The 22,099-nt window shown below is 33.5% G+C and overlaps 1 protein-coding gene across 2 annotated transcripts; it reads left to right on the top strand.

Annotated features, from left to right (window-relative positions):
* The first annotated feature begins 783 nt into the window (after window positions 1–783).
* LOC106714438 (FYVE, RhoGEF and PH domain-containing protein 3) lies at window positions 784–21,589 on the top strand. 2 transcript variants are annotated; one of them, XM_014507488.2, is made up of 9 exons: window positions 784–2,049; window positions 8,499–8,748; window positions 9,519–9,605; window positions 12,362–12,679; window positions 13,040–13,180; window positions 16,756–16,969; window positions 20,446–20,535; window positions 20,663–20,713; window positions 21,293–21,367. In XM_014507488.2, exons 1-8 carry the CDS (start codon window positions 941–943, stop codon window positions 20,701–20,703), a joined length of 2,250 nt encoding a protein of 749 aa, XP_014362974.2. In that variant the 5' UTR covers window positions 784–940; the 3' UTR covers window positions 20,704–20,713; window positions 21,293–21,367. The 2 variants fall into 2 exon arrangements, with proteins under 2 accessions (XP_014362974.2, XP_014362973.2); XM_014507487.2 differs by lacking the exon at window positions 20,663–20,713 and having other exon boundaries at window positions 786–2,049; window positions 21,293–21,589.
* Window positions 21,590–22,099: the final 510 nt, after the last annotated feature.

The following is a 22,099-nucleotide window of genomic DNA, read 5'->3' as shown; positions in this document are numbered from 1 at the left end:
ATTTTTGAATATGAATTTTTTCAAGTAATGAATTAAGTACAAAGTCGATGTACTATTAACATTCCTTGCGTAAGCGCATTCCGCGCTCCCTTATCTCTTCAAACAAGGTGCGCTGGTGCTGTTATTCTAAAGAAGTTGCTTAAATTTACATGGAGTAAATTAAAAAAAAGTACATACCATACAATTTTGTCCAGACAAGAGCGTGAAAACTGCAAATGATTTCAAGAGTTGGTAGATTACATGAAAGTGTAAATTTTTCTTTAGAAAATGAATGGCACTGAAACGCTTAATAAAGTACATATCTATGTTTATCTATTTGTACAAATTTCCACAACCGTAATACAAAAGTGCCAATATTTTGATTATCGCAATAAGCGTATTTATAAATATGTATAAGTAACATAAGTTATTATGTTATTAACAAGGATTTATATGGAATTTAAGAAGACTACAGTTTTTTAACACCGTTTGTCGAGTAAATGGTACAAAGTTAATAAAAAAATCGAATGTTTCGAGGGACGGATATTTGTTTGAAGGTATCCCCAGAACGGCTCAAGTGATCTGGATGAAATATGGCATGGATATAGAACGTAATCTAGAAGAACACATAGGCTACTAATTAAGTTTTGTTTTTAATTCCATGGGGACGAAGTCGCAGGCGACAGCTAGTTTAATATAAAAATACGGATTAAAAATTTGTATATAATTAATCATTGATACGGCATAATTTAGCTGATAGTGACGGCCGGTACAGCGTGGTGTGACGTAGGCGCAGGCCGCGCGGGAGCGGGAGCGAGCGCTGCTTTTCAATTCAGTAGTGTTGTGTTGTGGCGAGCGCGCGCGCGTGCCTTTGTGCGCACTTGACGTGCGTCTTGATATGATTCGCGTTCCGTTCGTAACCGTTGTGCTTGTGCAATACTAGAACTGCCAGCACTCCATTATGACGCAAGAGGACAACAACAGCCGCTTCGACGACGAGCTCATGTCCAACGGAGATACCACCGATGAAGATGTTGTTAGGACAGAAAGGGCCAGCGTTAAAGAGATGATATTGCATTTCGAACGGACGGTCGTCAACAACTTCGGTGGTTCTAGTGAATCGTTGGAGAAATCGAAAGACATTATGCTAGGAAGCTTAACTAGTGTTGTTAATCCTATACAAATGCATTTTCAACATTTGTGCCCAGTGACTAATTCTCAAGATAGGCATTCGAACGTATCAGTGAATTCTATTTTATCAAACGTGTCAGAAATTAGTTATGAATCAAGTTCTTCGGGATTTGCGTCAGATAGAAAATCATCTTCACTAAAGCCGCACAGACCCGCACCTCCGCCGCCAGAACCTTTTAACGACAGCTCTTCTATTGATAGTAAGTCTCCTGCTCCCGACGAAAGCATAACCAAAGATATTAAGTTCTCATTCGCTACACCTCCTAGTTCGCCGATTGTTTTGCGACGACATAGACAACCTCCGGTTATGCGAAAGAAATCTACGATCGGAAGTCAAGGACATACGGGGGAAACGCATTGGTCTTACGGTGTTAAACAAAGTGACTTAGAAAAGTTACTACGACTCAAGACCTCTGAGGTTTCGGACAATGAAGAGGAAACAAAGGCTGCAAGTGTGGAGTCATCGTCTACTGATAACGGTAGCGATTCCACCGACAGCGATAAAGCGGAGTCTGGAGAAGACTACGTAGTCAATAACGATGATGGAAGAACTGATACACTATCGACTGATCATTCCACTGATACTTTAATCAATGAGTATGAAAGTGATGAAGGTGATAACGTATCGGAAGCTTCCGGTGGTTCCGGTGATCGCTGTAATTATGACAATGTCAGTATTAAGTCAATATCTTCATTCGACATGGTGCCGTATCAGAAATATGACAGCATCACCGTGTCCTCGGACGAGTTCGGTTCAGAAGTCTGCCATGCTCCTGACACTGAATTCCTCACTGTGAGTGCAGTGAACGAATGGTGTATATCAAAGTCTTCTGAGCCGGTTTTAATACCAGTGGAATCGAAAAAAGAGAAATATCGACGGTGAGTTCATTTATTTTTCTCTACCTACATATCTTGTGAAAATATTTGTGATAACGTAGCGAGGCATTGTCACATATTGATAAACGATAAAATATAGCTTTTGAAGTGTTTAGGTACTGCGTATAGTGAGGTGTATTGAATGCTTTTGCACTACGTCTGTGTAATTTATTTTATCTGAAAGAAAATATACTAAACAGTTGTAAGCATTTATAGACATTCTAGGTCAAAACAAAAGTGTGTCGAATTAAACTGTCTTCGAAAAGTAATTATACCTTCAAGGCTAATGCATATTTATTATTTAAACATTATTAATAATAGAACATAATAATACACTTTATAGCATTACACTAACTATATAAAAACCAGTATATTTTATGTGATGTGTACATCTGTGGTATTGAAATCGAAGCTAATGCCGAGTTGGTAACTATCTACATATTTCTCATTATTCTAAGGAGGTACAATGATTAGATAAAACGAATTTACTGATAAACATTTAATAGGAATTGTTGATAAATGTGAACTGACATATTTGACACCTCGATTTTTGCGAGCAGTTCAATAATTAAATGTGTGATTTGAAAAAATTAGAATAGGTATTAAAATGACAACTACAATGTCGATTTAAAAAAAATAATGTTGACTGAACGATTAGCGATTTTTCGATAAATAGATTAAATTATTATTAACAGAGGTCTTGTAATTATGCAACAACAGATTGATGTGAATCAGTACAAATATATAATGTCTGATATATGATAATTGCATGCCGCGGTGACGCTGCTCTGTGGTTTCACCTTGATGTTTATTCATATGGTTCGCGGCAGGTACGTAGTTAACACGGCCATGTTGCCATATAAACGTGTGCACACTGTTTGACGAACGGTGACATTATGATTTGAATGGCACGTACATTAATGTGGACTTATTCCACTTCGAGAATAAATAAATCGGACAATAATGATAACAAAATTGTGATACTTCTTAACACTTCTAAGTTTACAAACATAAACTTAGGAGCATTATTGACTCTACCTGGGGTCTAGATATATGTTTTTGTGTGATAACATAAAGACATAAAGACGTTGCAACGAATAAATATCCAAGCGATTGTAAAGAGCCAAGAGTACCCACAGCTATTTCGTAGAATGGTTGGTATTGATTATGGAATACTGTTACCCTCAAACCTGACCTACCACACATTTTTTAACTTTGTGTCAATGCATGTAGCCTGTGTTTGGTTATGTCTTTGCATTAGTTACTCATCTACCTTATAGATATAAACCTAACTTGAGCCTCTTCTATTAGCGCAGTCACTCTTGCATCAGTCTCTTTACTTTTGCTTCATCTTTGTCTATCTTATCATCATTCCAAGAGGGTTAACCTACAATTCGTTCGGCGATACATATTTATGGTACCCAGAAACCTGCAGTATTAGAACCAAGGTATTTAAATTTACTTTCCTGTTTTGGTTCTTTAAGATTTTTTTTTTGCCTTTCTCGAACATATAGGAAAAGTGTGGTTCAGTTCTCATCGTTGTAAATAGAAGTAAAAATCAGTTAGATTCCAAATAATCAAGATGAGTGCATTTATAAAAAAACTAACAAGCAATTAATTCACTTTACTTAAAATTTTGATCCAAAGCCAAAAGTCGTACAGATATTGAATTGTTCGGGACTTATTCCAGTTCGAATTAACGATGACTTTATTTGTTCGCATAAAGCATACGACTAAAGATTTTGTAACAAAATTACAAAGGACAATGTCATGGTTATTATGTATTTTACTTGAGATTATGGATTCGAAAGGAAGTTTTCATAGTAAGCGTAGAAAAATAGAATGGACAGTAAAGAACAATTGACTTTTAGAATTGAATTTGAATTCAAAAGATACTATAATCTTCTAGTATCTTCCCTATTCTAGTTTGATTGGCATTGCAAAGTTTTAAAGTGGATTGAATAGCCCGTTGCTGCAAGCCTATAGGACAATATGAATGATCGACCTAGTTCTTCCTCACAATATAGTAGATGGTCTCACTTAGCATTAATATTTGATATTAGTTTAGAAATTCTGATCGTCAACGTTATGACAGTGTGCGTGGTCGTAGTTCCAAGGTTTATCCAACTCTTGTTAAAGCCCGTATCATATTGATTGTTACATTGAGTATTCAAAAGAATTCTATGCCATTCAATTTGTTGTTATATGTTACATTACATATGAATGATTGTCCCCGATCATCCTAACAATATAGTAATTGGCGTGCAAGAATTCGATGAAAAGAATGGAGGAAACAAATATGATTGTTGTAGGTTTTAAACTTGCATTTGTCCCTTAGGGTTAGGTTTGAAGGTTAATGTAAATACAATGTGTGTGGTCGTAGGTCCAAGGCTTGCCTTTCTCTTATTGCAGTCGATGATACGATGAATGTCGATCGTTGTCATTTTAACAACGAAAGAATGTTTTTACTAAAAATATTCTAAAGTTTTTGCTTAATTTGTCGAGATTCAATGTTTATAAGATTAAAAAAAAGCTTTAGTAAATCAATATTTTTATGTTGTCAAACATTTTAAAATGTGGAAAGTCTTTTGACAAGCACAAGTCGAGGAATTTTCGTCTAACTCTCTCGATAACAGACGTAAGAGATTATATCTTTTGTAGTTATCTTTAGGAGATATCCATCCTAATATTATCATTTATTGCTTCGTGTAATTTATGTATGGTACTAGGTATGTACATAATCTCGTTGTTATTATCTGTTGGTGGTCAATTAACCTTAACTAATGTTAATCGAATTGTATTAAAACACAATGTTTAGTGTAGTTAACTAATAACAACATAATGCTTTGGTAACTTAAATTATATAAATTAATTCCAGAAACGAATGAGCTTTTAGTAAGGATTGTTATAATAGTACTTAGTTAATTACTCTATTAAAACCATTTCTAAAATTAGTTAAAATTTAATTATCCATAATTTAATAGTATTTAAAGAAAGAAAGATTATTTATCAACTATGATAATTATATATGACTCAATTTTCTTTGTGTCTAAAAGATTTAATTAATAATGATTTAATTTCATTTTATTGTCTTCGTGATTTTGGATCATAAAGGTGACCAACGAATATACATAGTTCTTCGAAAATTATAATGACAAGAAAATAGTTAGTAAATTCAAGTAATAATAATCAATGCAGAAATATAAGAATGTAATAGTTATATTAAAAAAAAATACCAAATTAAGTTTAAACTTTGTTTACCTTTTGTGTAACGTATAGTGTTTGCTGTTATTACAGACATGTTATACTGAATTCAAATCCTGAAACGTTAGAAAATAAATACATAACAATAAATGACATTGTCAGCCACTGACATGTGTAAATATAATTTCTCATTACCATTGAATTCGACTATAGAATGTAGCGGTAACATTATTGTTAAAGCTTGATTATGATTAAAGATTTTGTGCGCAATATGATCTGCACGATTTGTTTGTGTCAATGTTGTTAGCCGTGAACGTGGGCAGCGAGGTCGTGTGTTTACATAATCGATTAGGACATAGTATAACGCGGTCAGTCTATTCATATTACTGTTGGTTTCTGAGACCAAAATCTCTGTATAAAATAAATATCCCTGTCATCTATGACAAAACATGGATATCAATATGTTTTAAACTGAGAATTTGGTCTCATAAACCCACGGTTAGTATGTAAATTATTACTAAAATATGAAGTTGTATCAATTGTTTAAACCAATGATTTAAACAGTTAAATTGTTACCTTGTCATGTATAAATTATACCGTAATACTATGGGATAGTTTATACCAGAGATACTTTAACTTTTTTTTCGTATTAGACCTTATTCAAAATTTTATTGGTTTTGATGTAATCCTGATACTGCTTTTCTTCTGTAGCTTGTGCCTTTAGGTTTAAAGATCTTTATTTCTCATAAAAAACACAATGTTTCACTTACAATGAGAAAAATAAAAAAAAGAAGTATATATTTAACTTTATTTTCCGCCAATTTATGTCCCCGCTGGGTACTCTTTGGAGTCTCCTTAAAGGGTCATATGAAACACTTTGGAAATCGTAGGTTCAGACATATGAGAAGATTATGAAATAAAAAAAAATGTCTATGGAAAGTATAGCTTATAGAATTTGATTTTTACGAAGGCAGAACGTCCTCTTTAATAATATTTGTCTTGGATCATTGTCTTTTATCACTACTATCCTCTTGCCTTATCTAAGTGGAAGCAAACATTGCCTACACTAGTGCATGGGCACTAATTGTTGCAATGAAGTTACATAAGTCGCAGCGGCCCAAATGAATGAATCACTTCATTAACAACGATATGCATTGGACTTCGGAAAGGAAACTACGTGCTAATGAACCCTTTCATTCAATATATTTTTTAAAATAATGGAATAGAGATTTATTCCATACGTTGCAATACATGCTTTTTCTCGGAGCAACTGTAGGTTTATAGCTTTTCGAATAAAAAGACTGTAAAATAATTTTTCATATTAAAGACAAATCAACAGTACAATTTTGAAATGTTGATATTAATAAAATGCATACCTTTCTTGGCCATTAGGTATTGAAAATTGTTAAGAACAGTCTACAATGTTTGCAATGACCGTAATAACATTATATTCTTTATTATAATGCTCGTATTGATATTATTTTCCTGGGAAAATTGTACCAAAATACCAGCTATTTACTATTCATAACGTGTTCTTACGTCACTATGGTGTGGGTCGTCAAAGGCGCGTGGTGTCGGACCGGTTTTATTTTGACACTTTTGATGACTCACTAGTTCATAGATTTCAGAAGACATTATTGACGTCATCAGTTCAAATGATACTAACTTGTAAAAGCAGGTTACACAAAGAGAACGTATTTATCGTACAAAACCTGTTTGTTATATTCTTGTATAATTAATTGCCGAAAAATACATCGAGTAGGTATAAAATACTCGAAACGATACCAAATTTATTTATTAATTGAAGTGGAATATTACATGAAGTAAGTTTTATTGAAATCAGATTTTTATTAAATTTTAGTAACATTGTTTGATATCTTCCGTTTGTTTTCATTGTATATTATGTTTTCTGTTTGTTCTCTGTTCAATGTTAGTTGTTGTGTCCATAATAATATTGTAATGAACGCTAACTTTACGTGTGGGATGATAACATTAACAATAACATCTATTGTTTCATCGATTATTATAAAAAGTGTAGTATAAAAAAATGATTGTTGATCGAAGATTTGCCCTAGCGCTATTTGGATAGTATGCCAACAATTTAAAAGTCTGATCCTGTTATTTTCATTCCTAAATGATATAAAGAACAATAATATTTGGAAACTCCATGCTCTACGACACATGCATGCACGGTCTATTTTAATACTTTAAACGACTTATATCCCAGTGCTATATAAGACCTATAATCATGAATAAAATATCGGTAATCAATGAATCATTAAGATGGCTTTAGGCAATGTGATAGGAAAGATAAATATATTCAATTTAAATCATAAGAAAAAGAACATCGTCGTTTTGAGCTAACATGTGGTAAAAAAAGTCATTGCTATACCTGCTAATTATTCCGAAGACATTTGATTAGCAGAACTAAATTATTTGTGTACTATATACACTTGTAATTATAGTTACCTTATTTTTAAAGATACGTAATAGTTGTGGATGCCAAGGTTGCGTTTGTATTTATGTTCCGTTTGTATATATGTATTTATAGACAATGACCTCGCACACATATATACTATTCCGCTGAATTCTAGAATTAACAAAACAAAATAATTACAATATTTTTGTTAACTGGTTCGACGTGCATTGAAGAGTAAAATCTTATGAAAAAGGTTTTGATAGTAGACAACGCATTTTTTAAGTAAATTTTATCTATATTATATCCAGGGTTTTTAGGACGAGAACATTGATATATATAAATATCATAGCTTAGTGGAATTTATGTTTTAGTACACTTTATATTTTTATCTTACAAAATGTTAAAATCCCGATCCTTTACATTAAATTATTTATAAAAAAACTTTCGGTTAATATAAATATTCATTTAAAGAGTTCGTAATTTTCCTAACTTCCAAATAGTATAGTATAGTATAGCGGGAATTCTCGCTTTTCCTGTTATTTAAAAGGTGATCCCTGGTCTTAATTTCCCTGTTATACCTTTAAGAGTATCGTACTCATTGATATGTATTGCGTCGTATCGGTGACTTCCGGTAATCTTTCGTTCAAAGAAGGCTATCAGTAAATTCAAACTAATCATTTGAAGGTGATAATGCTTCTTTGCATGCGATATAACAAGTACTTGTTGTACGTGTACCACAAGGTGCGTCAGGATCACGTCTGTACACTTTGCCCACCTAGTTAAGTTACTAGCATAAGTACGCAAAATTTACTTATATCTTTTGTTACAGACGACTAACGGAGCGTGTGAACGAGTTGTTACATACGGAAAATGTTTATGTGGAACGTTTGAAACACGTGGTTGAAGATTACATACCGGAGATGTTTCGAGAAGACATACCGCACTCGCTGCGGGGGATGAAATCAGACATTTTTGCAAACATTGAACGCATTTGTCGATTTCACGCAGAGGAATTTCTGCCGGCATTGAGAGACTGCGAAAATGACCTTAGGAAGTTGGGACAGTGTTTTAGGAGATTCGTAAGTGTTTACCATTTTTTAATTCACTAATTCTGTACGATTCATGAGCAAAAAGTATAGTTCCTGTTAACAAAATAACTATGATTAATTTTATATTAACCTTATCGGTTGTTGTTACCGTTAACTATTTAGATGGGTTTTGTTACGAATAGGTTTAATTTTGTTAAAGAATGTAATTTAGATATCACAACTAATTCAAAAATCTTCAAACGGCTCAGCTAAGAAGACTACTGACCAGACACAGATTACAAAAAAAATACTTACAAAAACATCGGTGTCACGGTCCGTGGGTTTGCGTGCTTCTAAGCCTTGTTAAAACTCCACCAATGCAAGTAGACCTTTCGTCTATTTATTATGATCCATAAAAAGTAAGAAGAGAGAGTTTTCCATTATAAGGCCATGGCTCTGTCGTAAATGGGCGATTTAAATAAATGTTATTAGTAATGCACGATTCTGCACAGTTCCCCGAGTTACCGCCGTGAGGCCAGGCTCATGAACAGGTCTCAGTGCGGTAATGTTCAGTGAAAGCATTTAAATTTCACCAAGCTTTAATGTACGCAAAAAGGGCTGTAATTAAATAACAATTGCTTACGGTTCAATGCTAACATGAACTTTATACGTGAAATTTCTTTGTTTTTACTTTCGATAGCTTTCTGTTATAAGAAAGTATTTCCAAAAGTTTATTTTAAATATAAAATAAATTAATATTTTTTAAAAATATATTTTACATGTTATGTATATATTACTATTTACACTTTAATTGTTTACAGGAGCAGAGGTTTAATATGTACGTAATGTATTCTAGAAATAATAAGAGAGCTACGAGACTGGTTTACGAACACAAGCAATTTTTCCAGGTAAATATTGTTTATTTTTTAATAAAAAGTCGCAAAAACAAAGACAATAAATAGTCAACATAGATTAAATTCAGGTCAATAATCCCAGTTATTTTTGTGTAAAATTATTATGGAAGAAATACAATGGCGTGACCACTTTGACGGTGGGTTCAACCGAGGTCATTGAATAGACTAAGAAAAAATAACTTTCGTCATTTACCACTTCATCATATGTCTGCATACGTCAGAGAGATTTTTATAAAAAAATCATGACGAAATATTAAAATTTTGTTATAACCGTAACATCAGTAATAAAGCTGCGTATTGGGAATTTTATTTCGTGTTTAAATTATTGCGTAATATACGTACTTAGATTTTCACTTATCTTAGAGAGGAAATGGGTTATTCTGTTATTCATTTGTCAACGTCCGGTTATATCTCGGGGATGCACTAAACTAAAAACAATAATTTAGGTTAGGTATTGTAACATTATCATATCCGATTATGGTTTTATGGGATTACCCGTACGCAAATATTATCAAAAGTGGTAATACAACTTTTTAATTGTGAAAGCGTACGTTTCGCCGAAAATATAAAACTTTTTACTAGTTAGATTGCTAAGTGGTTAAATATAAATTAAAATGTAAGATATTTGATTCATGACAATCTTATTTTAGAACGAATAAGCCAGCTCTCGACCACGAAGCCTACATCAAGTAGGCGATAAACGCTCAAGCAATGATAGCACAATGTTGTTCTGATCTTCCTCTTAGAGTTATAAAGTCAAAGGACTCATCTTAAAAACAAACCGTAAACCAAATTTGGCTATGACTGTTTTATGTAATGTCCAGGTTACGATACTTTAAACCTCGCCTAGCATCGGTACATTAGATTTGCGCTAATCAGAAACAAACAATTCCTATTTTTATCATGTAGGTCGTCGTCGTCGGCTCATGTATCACCTCATAGAGGGGCTCGTAGTTCTCAAATTATACTGAGGTCATAGTCAACACGTATCCCAGTCTAAGTTGATTGACCTTACACATATCTTCAAATTTATTAGATATGTGTAGGTTGCTTCATCATGATAAATGTACATATAAAATTCGAAAATCGAAAAATATTTTCTTACATGACTGGGATCGAATCTGTTCGTGTAGATTTCGGTCTCGTCCGATCAAGCGCTTAAAACAGCGCCACCGATTCTTTTCAAGAGGGTGAATTTTGTTAAAAAAGATCGTTTAGTTGTTAGGTTCCTCGCTGGCTTGCATCAGCGGCGGTGGTGTGCGGCCGGTTTACTTCCTTGTTGTGTAACTCGTCGCATCGCGTCTGCGGTTCAATTGCACCTTAACTGTTGCTACCGTAATTAATACACGTGTTCAGCGTATAAGCTTAATACTGTGGGTTTTGTTGAAACATTCACGTAAAAATATATTGCCATCCCTTTCATGTTCTTTGAAAAAATTGAAACGAAAATATGTTTTGTATCCTGATTCGTTGGATAAAATGGCGATAACTTAGTTCAAACTTTGAATATCAACTTCAGTCAATTTGATATAGCTGTTAATTTATAAACTAACGCTCATGATATAGGTAGCACACAGATTGGGTTTCATTTCTCACAAAGTTTATTATTCTTTCCGAAATTCAAATATCTTTATCTGGCTTCATCAGCTTTCTGAGCCTCCGCAGTTATCTGGTTACAGTAACAATAGTGATGTGATTTGATTATACATATTATAACAGTATTACGGATTTTGATATCGATACTGGAAAAGCTTTGTCATAATATTATTTATCTTCTTCTTCTTCGTAAACTTCATTACTGAAGGTCGTGCTCGTCTTGATATGCCTTCACAGATGCGTCGACCAGCTGCCTCCACACCGTTCTGTCTTCGGCTTGTCTCAAGGCAGTTGTGATTATAATATTATTTATATCATCTCTAAATTTTAGATAATCATCTGAGAAGTCTCTTAGCACGGTGTTATGCGGAAGTTAGCTGATGCATACGGGCATTTTATAGGCTACTTTTTTTTAAATTCTGTGCTGATGAAGTCCAAGGCGACAGTTAGTCTTATATAAAATGACATTAATGGTGTATAATTTTTTAAGCTAAAAATCTAATTCAAGACGAGTGAAAGTACACGTATTGCCTCGTTCTATTTCCTCACCAGCAAACTTCTCAGTCTACTTATTCTAATGATTCTGCTCCAGTGATCCAACTTTTTAATCATGATAACATTTTACTCGATTTTAATTACATATGCACGGTAACGTGTGAAAGGCGATAGAAAATTGTCTAGCGATCACTAGCTTTTACATTGACGTATAATTATTGTCTTAGTTTGTCATTGAACAATTAAAGTAAATAATCTGTTACGGATATAGTTTAATAGACGTTATACATATGTATAAATGTATTGTTTTGTTATATACACACGTATTGTAGTTATGACTTATGTACGAGTATGTAAATACTTTTGTTCATAATGTAAGGTTTCTATCTTATATCTTATAGTTATTACATACTATACGTAATTGAAGTTATTACAGAAGTTGCACTTGAATGAATATAAAGATGGTAACGCATTATTAGTTTAATCATTTCCTGATGATGATAAATTAGAAATTTATATTTGCTTTCTTACAATCGTATCCTTACTGCTGAATAATTTAGTTTTTAGGGTGACACTTCTTTTAAAATCGATTATAAAATTGTAGTAAATATAAACTTGTAATAGTGTAAAAACCATACTTATGATAAATTTGATTTCAGGCAAGACAACTAGAATTAGGAGACCGACTGGATTTATCCAGTTACTTACTAGAACCAGTTCAAAGGATACCTCGGTATAAATTATTCCTTGATGATTTAGTAAAAACTTATATAAATTACGAGAACGAACGCTGCGAATCGGACTCTAGAATATCTAAGCTGAGTGTAGACAGTGACGAGACTGGAGGCAGTAATGGAGAATCTTCGGACAGTGACGAAACGCCTTTGGAAAGTTTGAAGCTCGCAAAGACCATGGTCGAGTGCGTACTAACGGCTGTCGATGGTATAATGGCGTTAGAAAACATTAGAGACTGCCCGGTGAGTAATACACGAACACCTGTATTATCACAGTATTTTTATCCCCATCATTCTTGTTGAAAAAACAGCGACAGCTTTATTGTTCGTATACGTAATTTAAAATCCACAGCAGTTACAACGTTTATCCACATAAGTTGTAAAATAACACGGCAAGATAAGGACTTAATGAGAAATACTAATAAAATAAATAGGTTTATAATGTTTTATCATCGTTATCTGGAAGGACAAAATTATAATATCGTAATCTATACAAGTCAAGTCCTAATTTTAGTTACATTGAAATGTAACCTGTGTATACATGTACTCGTATATAGTTACCTGATACAATGAAGTAGTATAAAGTTTGTATTGTATTTGCAGACACATTTAAATCTACTGAATCAAGGTCGCCTGCTGCGACAGAACGAGTTCTACGCGATGGACAGCGCGCGTCGCCGCCGACAGCTCATGAGGATATTCCTTTTCGACAAGCTCGTGCTCATCACGGCTGTTTATCGCAAGGTCAGCTACCAGATATTTTATATCGATATACATATGTTGATTACAATATCTACCACAATATAGAATATATTAAAGGAAAATAAACAAAACACAGCATTTGTACAGATTCGAACGCACACATGGTCTTCAAAATCTCTCAAAATTGGAACAGCCGTTTAGACAACAGGTGCAAGTAGATCTTGCTTTAGATACCAACAAAAATACGTAATGAATAAACTTGCCATCCTGCTGAAAGTCAGACAAAAAGCGCGAAGTTTTACCATATTGAGCTAGATGGCACTGTTCTCAATTATAAAATATTTTTAGAATATAAGGAACAAGGTTATGTAAAGAATATTGTTCTTGGTCCCTAATAATTATGCAATTAAAAAAATCCTTGAAACTAGATGAGTATTGACACGTGCTATTATATCTTGGGTCGAAGAGACAAACACGGTACAGAACATTATTTATTTATCTTTTTATCAGTCGTAACAATTAATAAATTCGTATCTTTATGATTGATGATTATTTTTAGTAATCTAATGTGGTCTTAGCATTTGGGATACTAAATTGTACTTACAAGCAAACAGATAAATTGGGTAAAAACTTATTATTCATTAATAAACTGAACAAAGTAAACACAGTAAAGTTGTTTATCTTTAATTATATTTTCTGAACTCGAACTAAAGATCAGGCGAGTTCATATTTTTTAAATTATACAATAAATTATCAAATTATAATTAAATAACAATTATAATTCAAACAATTGTTGATAAACAATGTTTTACGTTATATAAAATCATACATTATCAAGCACAGCTCGCTCTATGAGGATGAGTCACTTGCACAATGAATCATTTATTTATCGGAGCTCAATAAAAATAATTGTAAATTATTTTAACATTGTTCCATTAGTCCCAGTCCCGTCTGTGCTTACTGACCACAAGATAACGGACTAGTGTCATTATTAAGGCGATGATGTATTCATCATCATCAGCCTGGATTTGTCCACTGCTGGACGTAGGCCTCCCCCATCGATTGCCACAATGCCCGGTCCTGTGCCGCCCGCATCCAGTGCACTCCCGCAACCTTGACCAGGTCATCGGACCACCTTGCAGGAGGCCTACCCACGCTGCGTCGACCTGTCCGTGGCCGCCACTCTAGGACTTTTATGCCCCATCGGCCGTCCGTTCTGCGGGCAATGTGGCCAGCCCATCGCCACTTAAGGTTTGCAATTCTTCGGGCAATGTCGGTTACATTGGTTCTGCTGCGGATCACATCATTTCTGACGCGATCTCGCAGAGAGACTCCGAGCATTGCCCTCTCCATTGCCCTTTGAGCGACTTTGAGCCGCCTAATGATGCCCGCAGTGAGTGGCCACGTCTCAATTCCGTAAGTCATCGCTGGCAACACACACTGGTCAAAGACTTTCGTCTTGAGACACTGCGGTAGATCTTGGGACGAGAGGATATCTCGCAACTTCCCGAACGCTGCCCATCCGAGTCGGATTCGGCGATTGACCTCCTTCTCGAAGTTGGACCTACCTAGCTGGACAGTCTGCCCCAGGTAGACATATTCGTCGACAACTTCGAGAGTATGGCCTCCGATGGTTAACGGAGTGGGTGGAATATGGATATTCGACATAACCTTCGTCTTATCCATGTTCATTTTTAGACCCACTCGTTCGGAGGCTCTATTAAGGTCATCGAGCATTGTACCGAGTCCCTCCATGGTCTCAGCCATGACTACAATGTATGATGATGATGATGTATGATGATGATGTATTACAAAACAATTATTGCAATACAATAATAGTGGTTTTCCATTGCCGAAATATCCAATGACAGATTATAATATATTTTGTCCGTATGAAACGCCGTGGGAACCTAGAGAAACTGAAATAGTTTGTCACGAATATTATATCATTTTGTTTGTTCTTGCTACTATTTGAAAATATTAAAAATGTGTTTTTAAAGATGTAAGTATGTATTATTTTGCTTAGATTTTACTAGGTGGCATGAAAATGATAGGGCTTTTACTCAGTACCTAATAGATTTTAGAGGGCTAAATTACGACTGCTTTTCTAATTAAAGTCTCGCGGAGCAAACGGTAATGGATTAATTAAAATTATTAGCACTAATTAGCCTTGAATTATGAGTAAGTGCCAAGTTACTGGTAGCTGTTATATCTTTTCACTCTCGTATAGTATAAGCGAGATCTTAATATAACAATCATTAGAATAGTATATTTTTATTGTTGAAACTTATAATTTTAATATTAAAACTTCACATTACTGACCTTGAACTTTATGATATAAAAATTATTTTAGACAGTAGTCTACTTGTAAATAAAAGTCAAGCGTTCATTACCATATTTACTTGGCTTGGCACAGAGTGTGACAATTTAAAAAACATCTAAATACATTTTGAACAACTATATGTGAATTTAAGTATCGTAAACACAAATTCGGTACGTAAATTTTAATTGAAACAAATGATCGACTTTGTACATATTTCATATCCATATCTCTTACATATAATTTACTTGTAATATAAAAAAAATGATGCTGCCTCTTAATATTGCGCACAATGAAATGTCGAAGGATATTACAAAAGTAGTTTATTACTTGAACGCGCCGCTCTGGCGTCGCCAGCTGATTTCTCAGATGAAGGCATCGTTGCCTAGCGACTGCCGACTGACTACTGCTTAGTACCGACCCACTTATCTACAACGCAAACTCTTTAACCCTGTTAGCGAATCGTTTCTTATCGAAGGAACGTTTACTCTAGTACTCACTTTATTTCTACGCATTGAGGATGAGGCAAAGCCAAATACACCACGTACGAAAAGTATATTTTTTTGTAACAACTGTTTAAATTTTTGTGTTACAGAAATAGTAAAATATCAATACTTTTCCACCGACTGGATTTTCGTGTAAATTGAATATTAGTTAATAAAACATAACAAAATATAAATCAGATTACAAATATTTCGTGCCACTTAGCGTTTCGAATGTTACCATTTATTTAACTTTTATTTGTGAACATTTCACACGAAAAAGTGCTAAAGTGAAATAGCTTCATTTTTAAGTTCATAAACTGGTAGGAAACGGCCTTGTCAATGCTACTGAACGACTAATTACCACGCACCGCTGGCTTTACTGTCCGATGACACGGGAAACACGTAACGTACCAGGGAAAAACTCTATTGTTTGTAAATACGATAATCGAGATACAATGCAAAAATACGTGACTTAAACGTCGTGCATTGTTCACAAAATGTGTACGATTTTATACTAAGCACTGAGTAGACTGTGGCCGAGAAGAATATGACCGTTTCTTGCCTTATTTTCCGGTTTACATCCGGATTCTTTTCCGCAGATTAAAATATTTCTTTAATTAGCTTCAATTCTCAAAGTAAGTAGTGCTCGAGAATTGTTCGCTTTTACGCACTGGTGCTAGTTTAATAAAATAGAATTAATTGTAACTTATCTTCCAAACGCGTAAATGTATTTTTTGATAAATAATAATTAGTTAAATATTACAATAAACTGTGACAAACAAAACTTTAATTATTTAATATTTAATTTCCAGCAACTAACCGTCGAGTTCTTCATATACAAAGACCACATTCCGGTCGATGACCTCGGTATCACGGCGAAGGAACAGGACCTTTACAAATTTACGATATGGTACAAAAAGCGAAACCTCAAGTCGTACAAATTGGAGACGAGAGACTCTGGCATCAGGAATGCCTGGGTCGAGGAGATCACGTCTTTGCTATGGGAACAAGCTATGCAAAAGAAAGGTAAGCCATTATCTCAAAATAAGCTCTAATTAGGCACATAAAAGTAAATTAACATAAACAATAGCAAATAAGAAAACGAATTTACCTAAAACACGGAGACAAATTCCAATTTTGAGATGTTCTCACTTTTAGTACAATTTTGATGAAATAAACGTAACACCAAATAAGTGAAACAGAAACTTATTCGCACTATAGAAGTCGTCCATTATCCTAAAAATTATTTTGTATTTTTTCATGAAAAAAGTTCTATTCTACCATAAAATATGACCAAAAAGACCTTACTAATTAACAGTCAAAGGAATTATAAAAAAGATTTATTAAAAAGTGCTTTAATTTCTACTAGAAGCATTCTAAAATATCTTGCGTAGTTAGTGACCAGATGTATGGCGCATAAAAGTGACCAGAATTAAAGCAGTTTGATACAAAGCGGTATTGTAGGAGCTTGTTAGGCAACGTCGTGTCTGCTCGCATCAGCTGTCCGTCGCTCGCCGGTCACGCTGTACAACTGCGCACTATTATACACTGCATTTTGTCTCATGTAATTGTTTGTAACTCTAAAACAAAACAGTAATTGTAATTTGTTATTTAATTATAACTAATCTGTTTTGTATTTTCTTATTATGTTTATTACTGCACATAACAAATTTTTAATAGTAGTTATATTTTTAGCAAAAGTAAGCAACAGGAAGAGGCATTTATTAAGTCGCACCGAAATTATGATTGGTCGCAATGATCAGACATTTGATATGCTACTATATCATATACTACTATATTAGAAATATTTTTCAGCTACATTCCTTTTGATTAGAATTATTTTGTTTACCAACATTGAGAACTCGTATACAAATAGCCTTTATGGAGATATTAATCTACTCTAGACCTCATTTCGATGTTTATATTTGCTATTTATAGTCAGTAAATATTGTTTGTTGTGAAAACAAGTTACATACAGTGGAAAAACAAACAGAAATTCCCTAGTTTTGAATACGCTTTTATTAGGATTATCTTGTTCGTTATTTCTTTTGGTCAGGTGATAATGATGTAATATCATTAAGTACTGTGACTAGTTTTGAGTCTGAGGTCTTTTTATATCATTGCATACCACGTAATGTCGGAACTTGTAGACGTTTTACTGGTAAAGATCAGGGTCATAGATCTTCTCAAGAGTTAATTTTATTTATTAATCGTCGTCAATCGTGATCGGAACTATGGTCGAAGTTCAGACATTTCTCATAAAGAACTCTATTTAGTTGGGGCGAGGCCGGCGGCGATCTCCGCATAGTTAATACGGATAAACTTTTTAATTGACCGTCATCTGCTCCCCGTCTTGTACGTGACGGAAGAGCATGCGATAAAGTGTATCACTTAGTGACGCATGCGGGGTCAATGACTGGTCGTAGAGCACATCCGATGCATGTGTATACGTCGCTTGTATCATCGGTGGGAATGCATCTCGAACTTTTTATTGCCTATCTTAATTTATTCTTTCCTTCATTGTAATCTAAGGATGATAAGATAATAGTGACCTAGAGTTATCTCATCGTTGATATTTTCAAGATTTTCGGAGTGACCTATATTCGTGTGAAATTAAATGCAAAGTTAGTCATTTATCGAAGTCAAATTTGTAGGAATTACTTGTATGACGACAGGAACACTCATACGTTTATTCTTAAATAATTTCTTACCATTAAAAAAACTAAGAATCTTTGTCTACAAAGTTGAAAAACAAAATTAGATATAAAAGCCAGTAAGGTAGTATATTAGGTAAACACATTTCACTCGTTCGTGTCGTTTATCGTGCCTGGGTGTCCCCGAATAAAAAAAGGCCTTTAGGAAAATTTTATAGGAAAAACGTTTGAAGGAACGTAATGGCGAAAGTGTGATCGTTACCAACTCTCGGCGTAACAATGCCCACATTCTCGCTTAGATCAAATCGATAAGCGTAAACTGGTGTATAAATCTTTCTAGTAACGTTTCTTTGTTGCAACAACCCTATTAAGCGACGATTGCCTTTCCCTCAAATACGCGAACAGCCTTGTCTAACAAAACACGTTTCACTTTCACGTATTTATATTGACACAGTGGAGATGAATGAACAACACCACAAATTAAGCATCCGTCCGTTTTTTTTTATATGTATTGTAAAGAATAACATTTAAATTATGAACGATATGATAACTGTAATATACAAAAAGAAGTAACGAAGTTTACATTTTTCATTATAAAAGTGTAACATTATGTCTAACTTGACGCAGGGGACGAATAAATAAACCTAATTAATACTATTAACCATGAACTAGCCTAAGGCTGACGGCGAATTAAACACTACTTGGCCTAAATCGACGACAAGAAAAAAATTAAAACTTATAATTTTTTGTTTAAGAAATCTGTATATGGTCATAAATGTTAGATCAAATTATTATAAAGATAATTGAACCGTTATCTATTTTTGATTCATGTATCAAATGTTGGATATTGTGACATTGGCGCCACGTCGCGTGTCATATGTCCGGCAGACGTTATCATTACAAACTATAAATTAGGTCTATCGGTGCACTGGAAATGTTTTGATGTAGCAGCAATAAGATAGTTTCCTAACAATTACTGCAGTTTGAGACGTTAATACCGGTCTACCGCTATCAATATTGTGCTTTGAATTGTCAACAATTGCCAGTCCGTTATTGCTACTCCATTTATGGTTTCAAGTTTATATTTTAGTATAATATTTACAATTGTTATATTACTAATTGGTTTACAATATTCGATTAAATTATACATTTTAATTTGAACTTAATGTTTTTTCGTAAACATAGGAATTTTGTCCAAGTTGGATATTAAAAAAATAAAAGCAAATTAGTGATCGCCCGTTGGTTGTAATTCGACCATAATTCACAACCAAAGATATTTATATTGTTGATTAAAAAATAGCTTTATGCACTTCTTCATATTAACTTGACCTCAAAATGATTCATCCATTCGTACAATTTCCTCTAAAAAGGGAATATAATGTTTTCGCTTCACGTATTAATATAATGATTTGTTGAAAAACAATTCAATCTAGAACAAACAAATTTTCTTTGTTCGGAGCTATGTCTTTATTTATCGTTTTGTTATCGTAGTCGCCGAATCGGTCAGGTGAGGCCTCGGCGAGATATCAAAGTGGAATAGCAATCGTTACACTGGACGTCCTCGCGACGGATTTATATCGCCGGTTTTCCTTTGAAAATATAAAAATAGAATAAGCTGCGCAGATCTATAATCTTTAGATATCGCTCGCTCTCTAAATGTACTATTGTTTTTGCCCTTGACCGTTTTAATAGTTTTACGTATTATCAATACTGGCAATATTCTATTGTATGCTTAAAGACTGAAATACAAATCTCAAAGTTATTCATATGGGTTGTATGATATATTCAGTTAAATTTGTCTTGATATGTCAATTAGCATTTAGATTGTTATAATGTTTTTCGTTCCAGAACTCCTCCTGCAGCAGCGAAATAAGAGAGTATCGATGGTTTCAATGAACAGCCAAGAGTCATCGGAGACTGAACGAAATGATGACAAATGTAAGCTCTCTTCCAAATAATGAGCACGTTTAATAAACATTCGATGTATATTTTCTACACATGCACTATAACCGTTGTGTTTAATTCTGAAATAGTTATCAACAACCACAATAACATCTCTCTCCAGGTCTGTTAGATGGTTTCGTATACGTGAAGTTACACCATTGAATTGCTTTAGGTCAGTACTTCATACTAAGTAGTTCTGTTCTAAGCTAATATCCTTCTTTGGGTTGGTTTTTGTATCTTGCATCTTGTGGCTGTCTTGAGTAGTTCCTGGTTAATGCATCTATCATTTTATTTGTAGCAATTATATTTATTTAAGAGTTGCTGACTAAGATTTTTGTTTAATAAATTGTTTAGTTTACTTTGCATTCTATGTTTTTATAAATACTTTATTTAATTTTTTTAAATCGGTGTCTTTAAAATTGTAAATTATAGTATGTAAATATTTTTCCTTCTAAGCATGAAAAATGTATATCAAATGTTTTTGGTTTTGGGCATGGAAAAGGTACTATGTATAAAATTAATGTATTTCGTTTGTTTTACATATTCTGTATTATTTAAAACTTAGCGTTTTACTCGTATGATATTAACAACGGTTTACCACACAATTTGAAAGCTGTATTCTGTAGTTTACTGAGAATATTATCAAACAAATTTAGTTAATTAAATAATTTAAAAAGGCAGCAACTCTTAATTTTTTCTTTTATTAAAATTTAATTTATTTAAATTTTGTAAATTTTTCTTTTGGTTACAGACAACTCACTTCGCGGTGTGCCGGGTGAGGTCCGTCGGTCTGGTGACAAGAAAGTAAGAAGAACCACATGGTACTGCGAATGAACGCTTTACGATGTCGTTCAAATATATTCGCAATGTTATTGTCGCAATTTTCATACGACCCGGATTGAAATTTCTGACTTGCAACTTGCATTTTTCAATAATACGATATTACGAAACGGAGAATTTCAGGTTATGACACAAACTTATAACGCTACGTACTTCCAAAGATGTTCCATTGAAAGCTTAACATGTTTATTGACGTCAGTAAAAAGTTTACGATTCCATTGTAAGATGTATAGCTTAAACATAGATAATTTAAAAAAGTTAATTATTGTGTAATACTGTTTAAAGGTATCTTAAAGAAATGTGATAAATATTTAGACATTAATTTGTTAATAATAATTTCAGTCATTACTGTATGCATACCTATTGTTATTATGTTTTTAGATGTTTGTAAATATTTTAGTAGTTTTAAATAATTTTGAATAATTAAAGTTCAAGGTTATAATGCTAATGATATAAATATGATATTTTTTTAAATGGTTTTTTATTGATAATCATGAAAGCCAAGCTACTGATATGGTAAATGCCTATGCCTTCCAGACATGTTCTACACAGGATCCGATGGGCTGTTATGTAGATATCTTCTAGTATACATCCATCCATCCATCTAGACTTTCGCATTTATAATATTATTAATACTAATATTATAAGTTCTTGATGTCATTTGGCTCAGATGTAGAACACAGTCTGGAAGAACACATAGGCTATTTATATTTTTTTT

Source organism: Papilio machaon, chromosome 1 (genome assembly GCF_912999745.1).
Source record: "Papilio machaon chromosome 1, ilPapMach1.1, whole genome shotgun sequence".
Taxonomy (NCBI): Eukaryota; Metazoa; Arthropoda; class Insecta; order Lepidoptera; family Papilionidae; genus Papilio; species Papilio machaon.
This window is presented reverse-complemented; position numbering and strand designations above follow the sequence as displayed.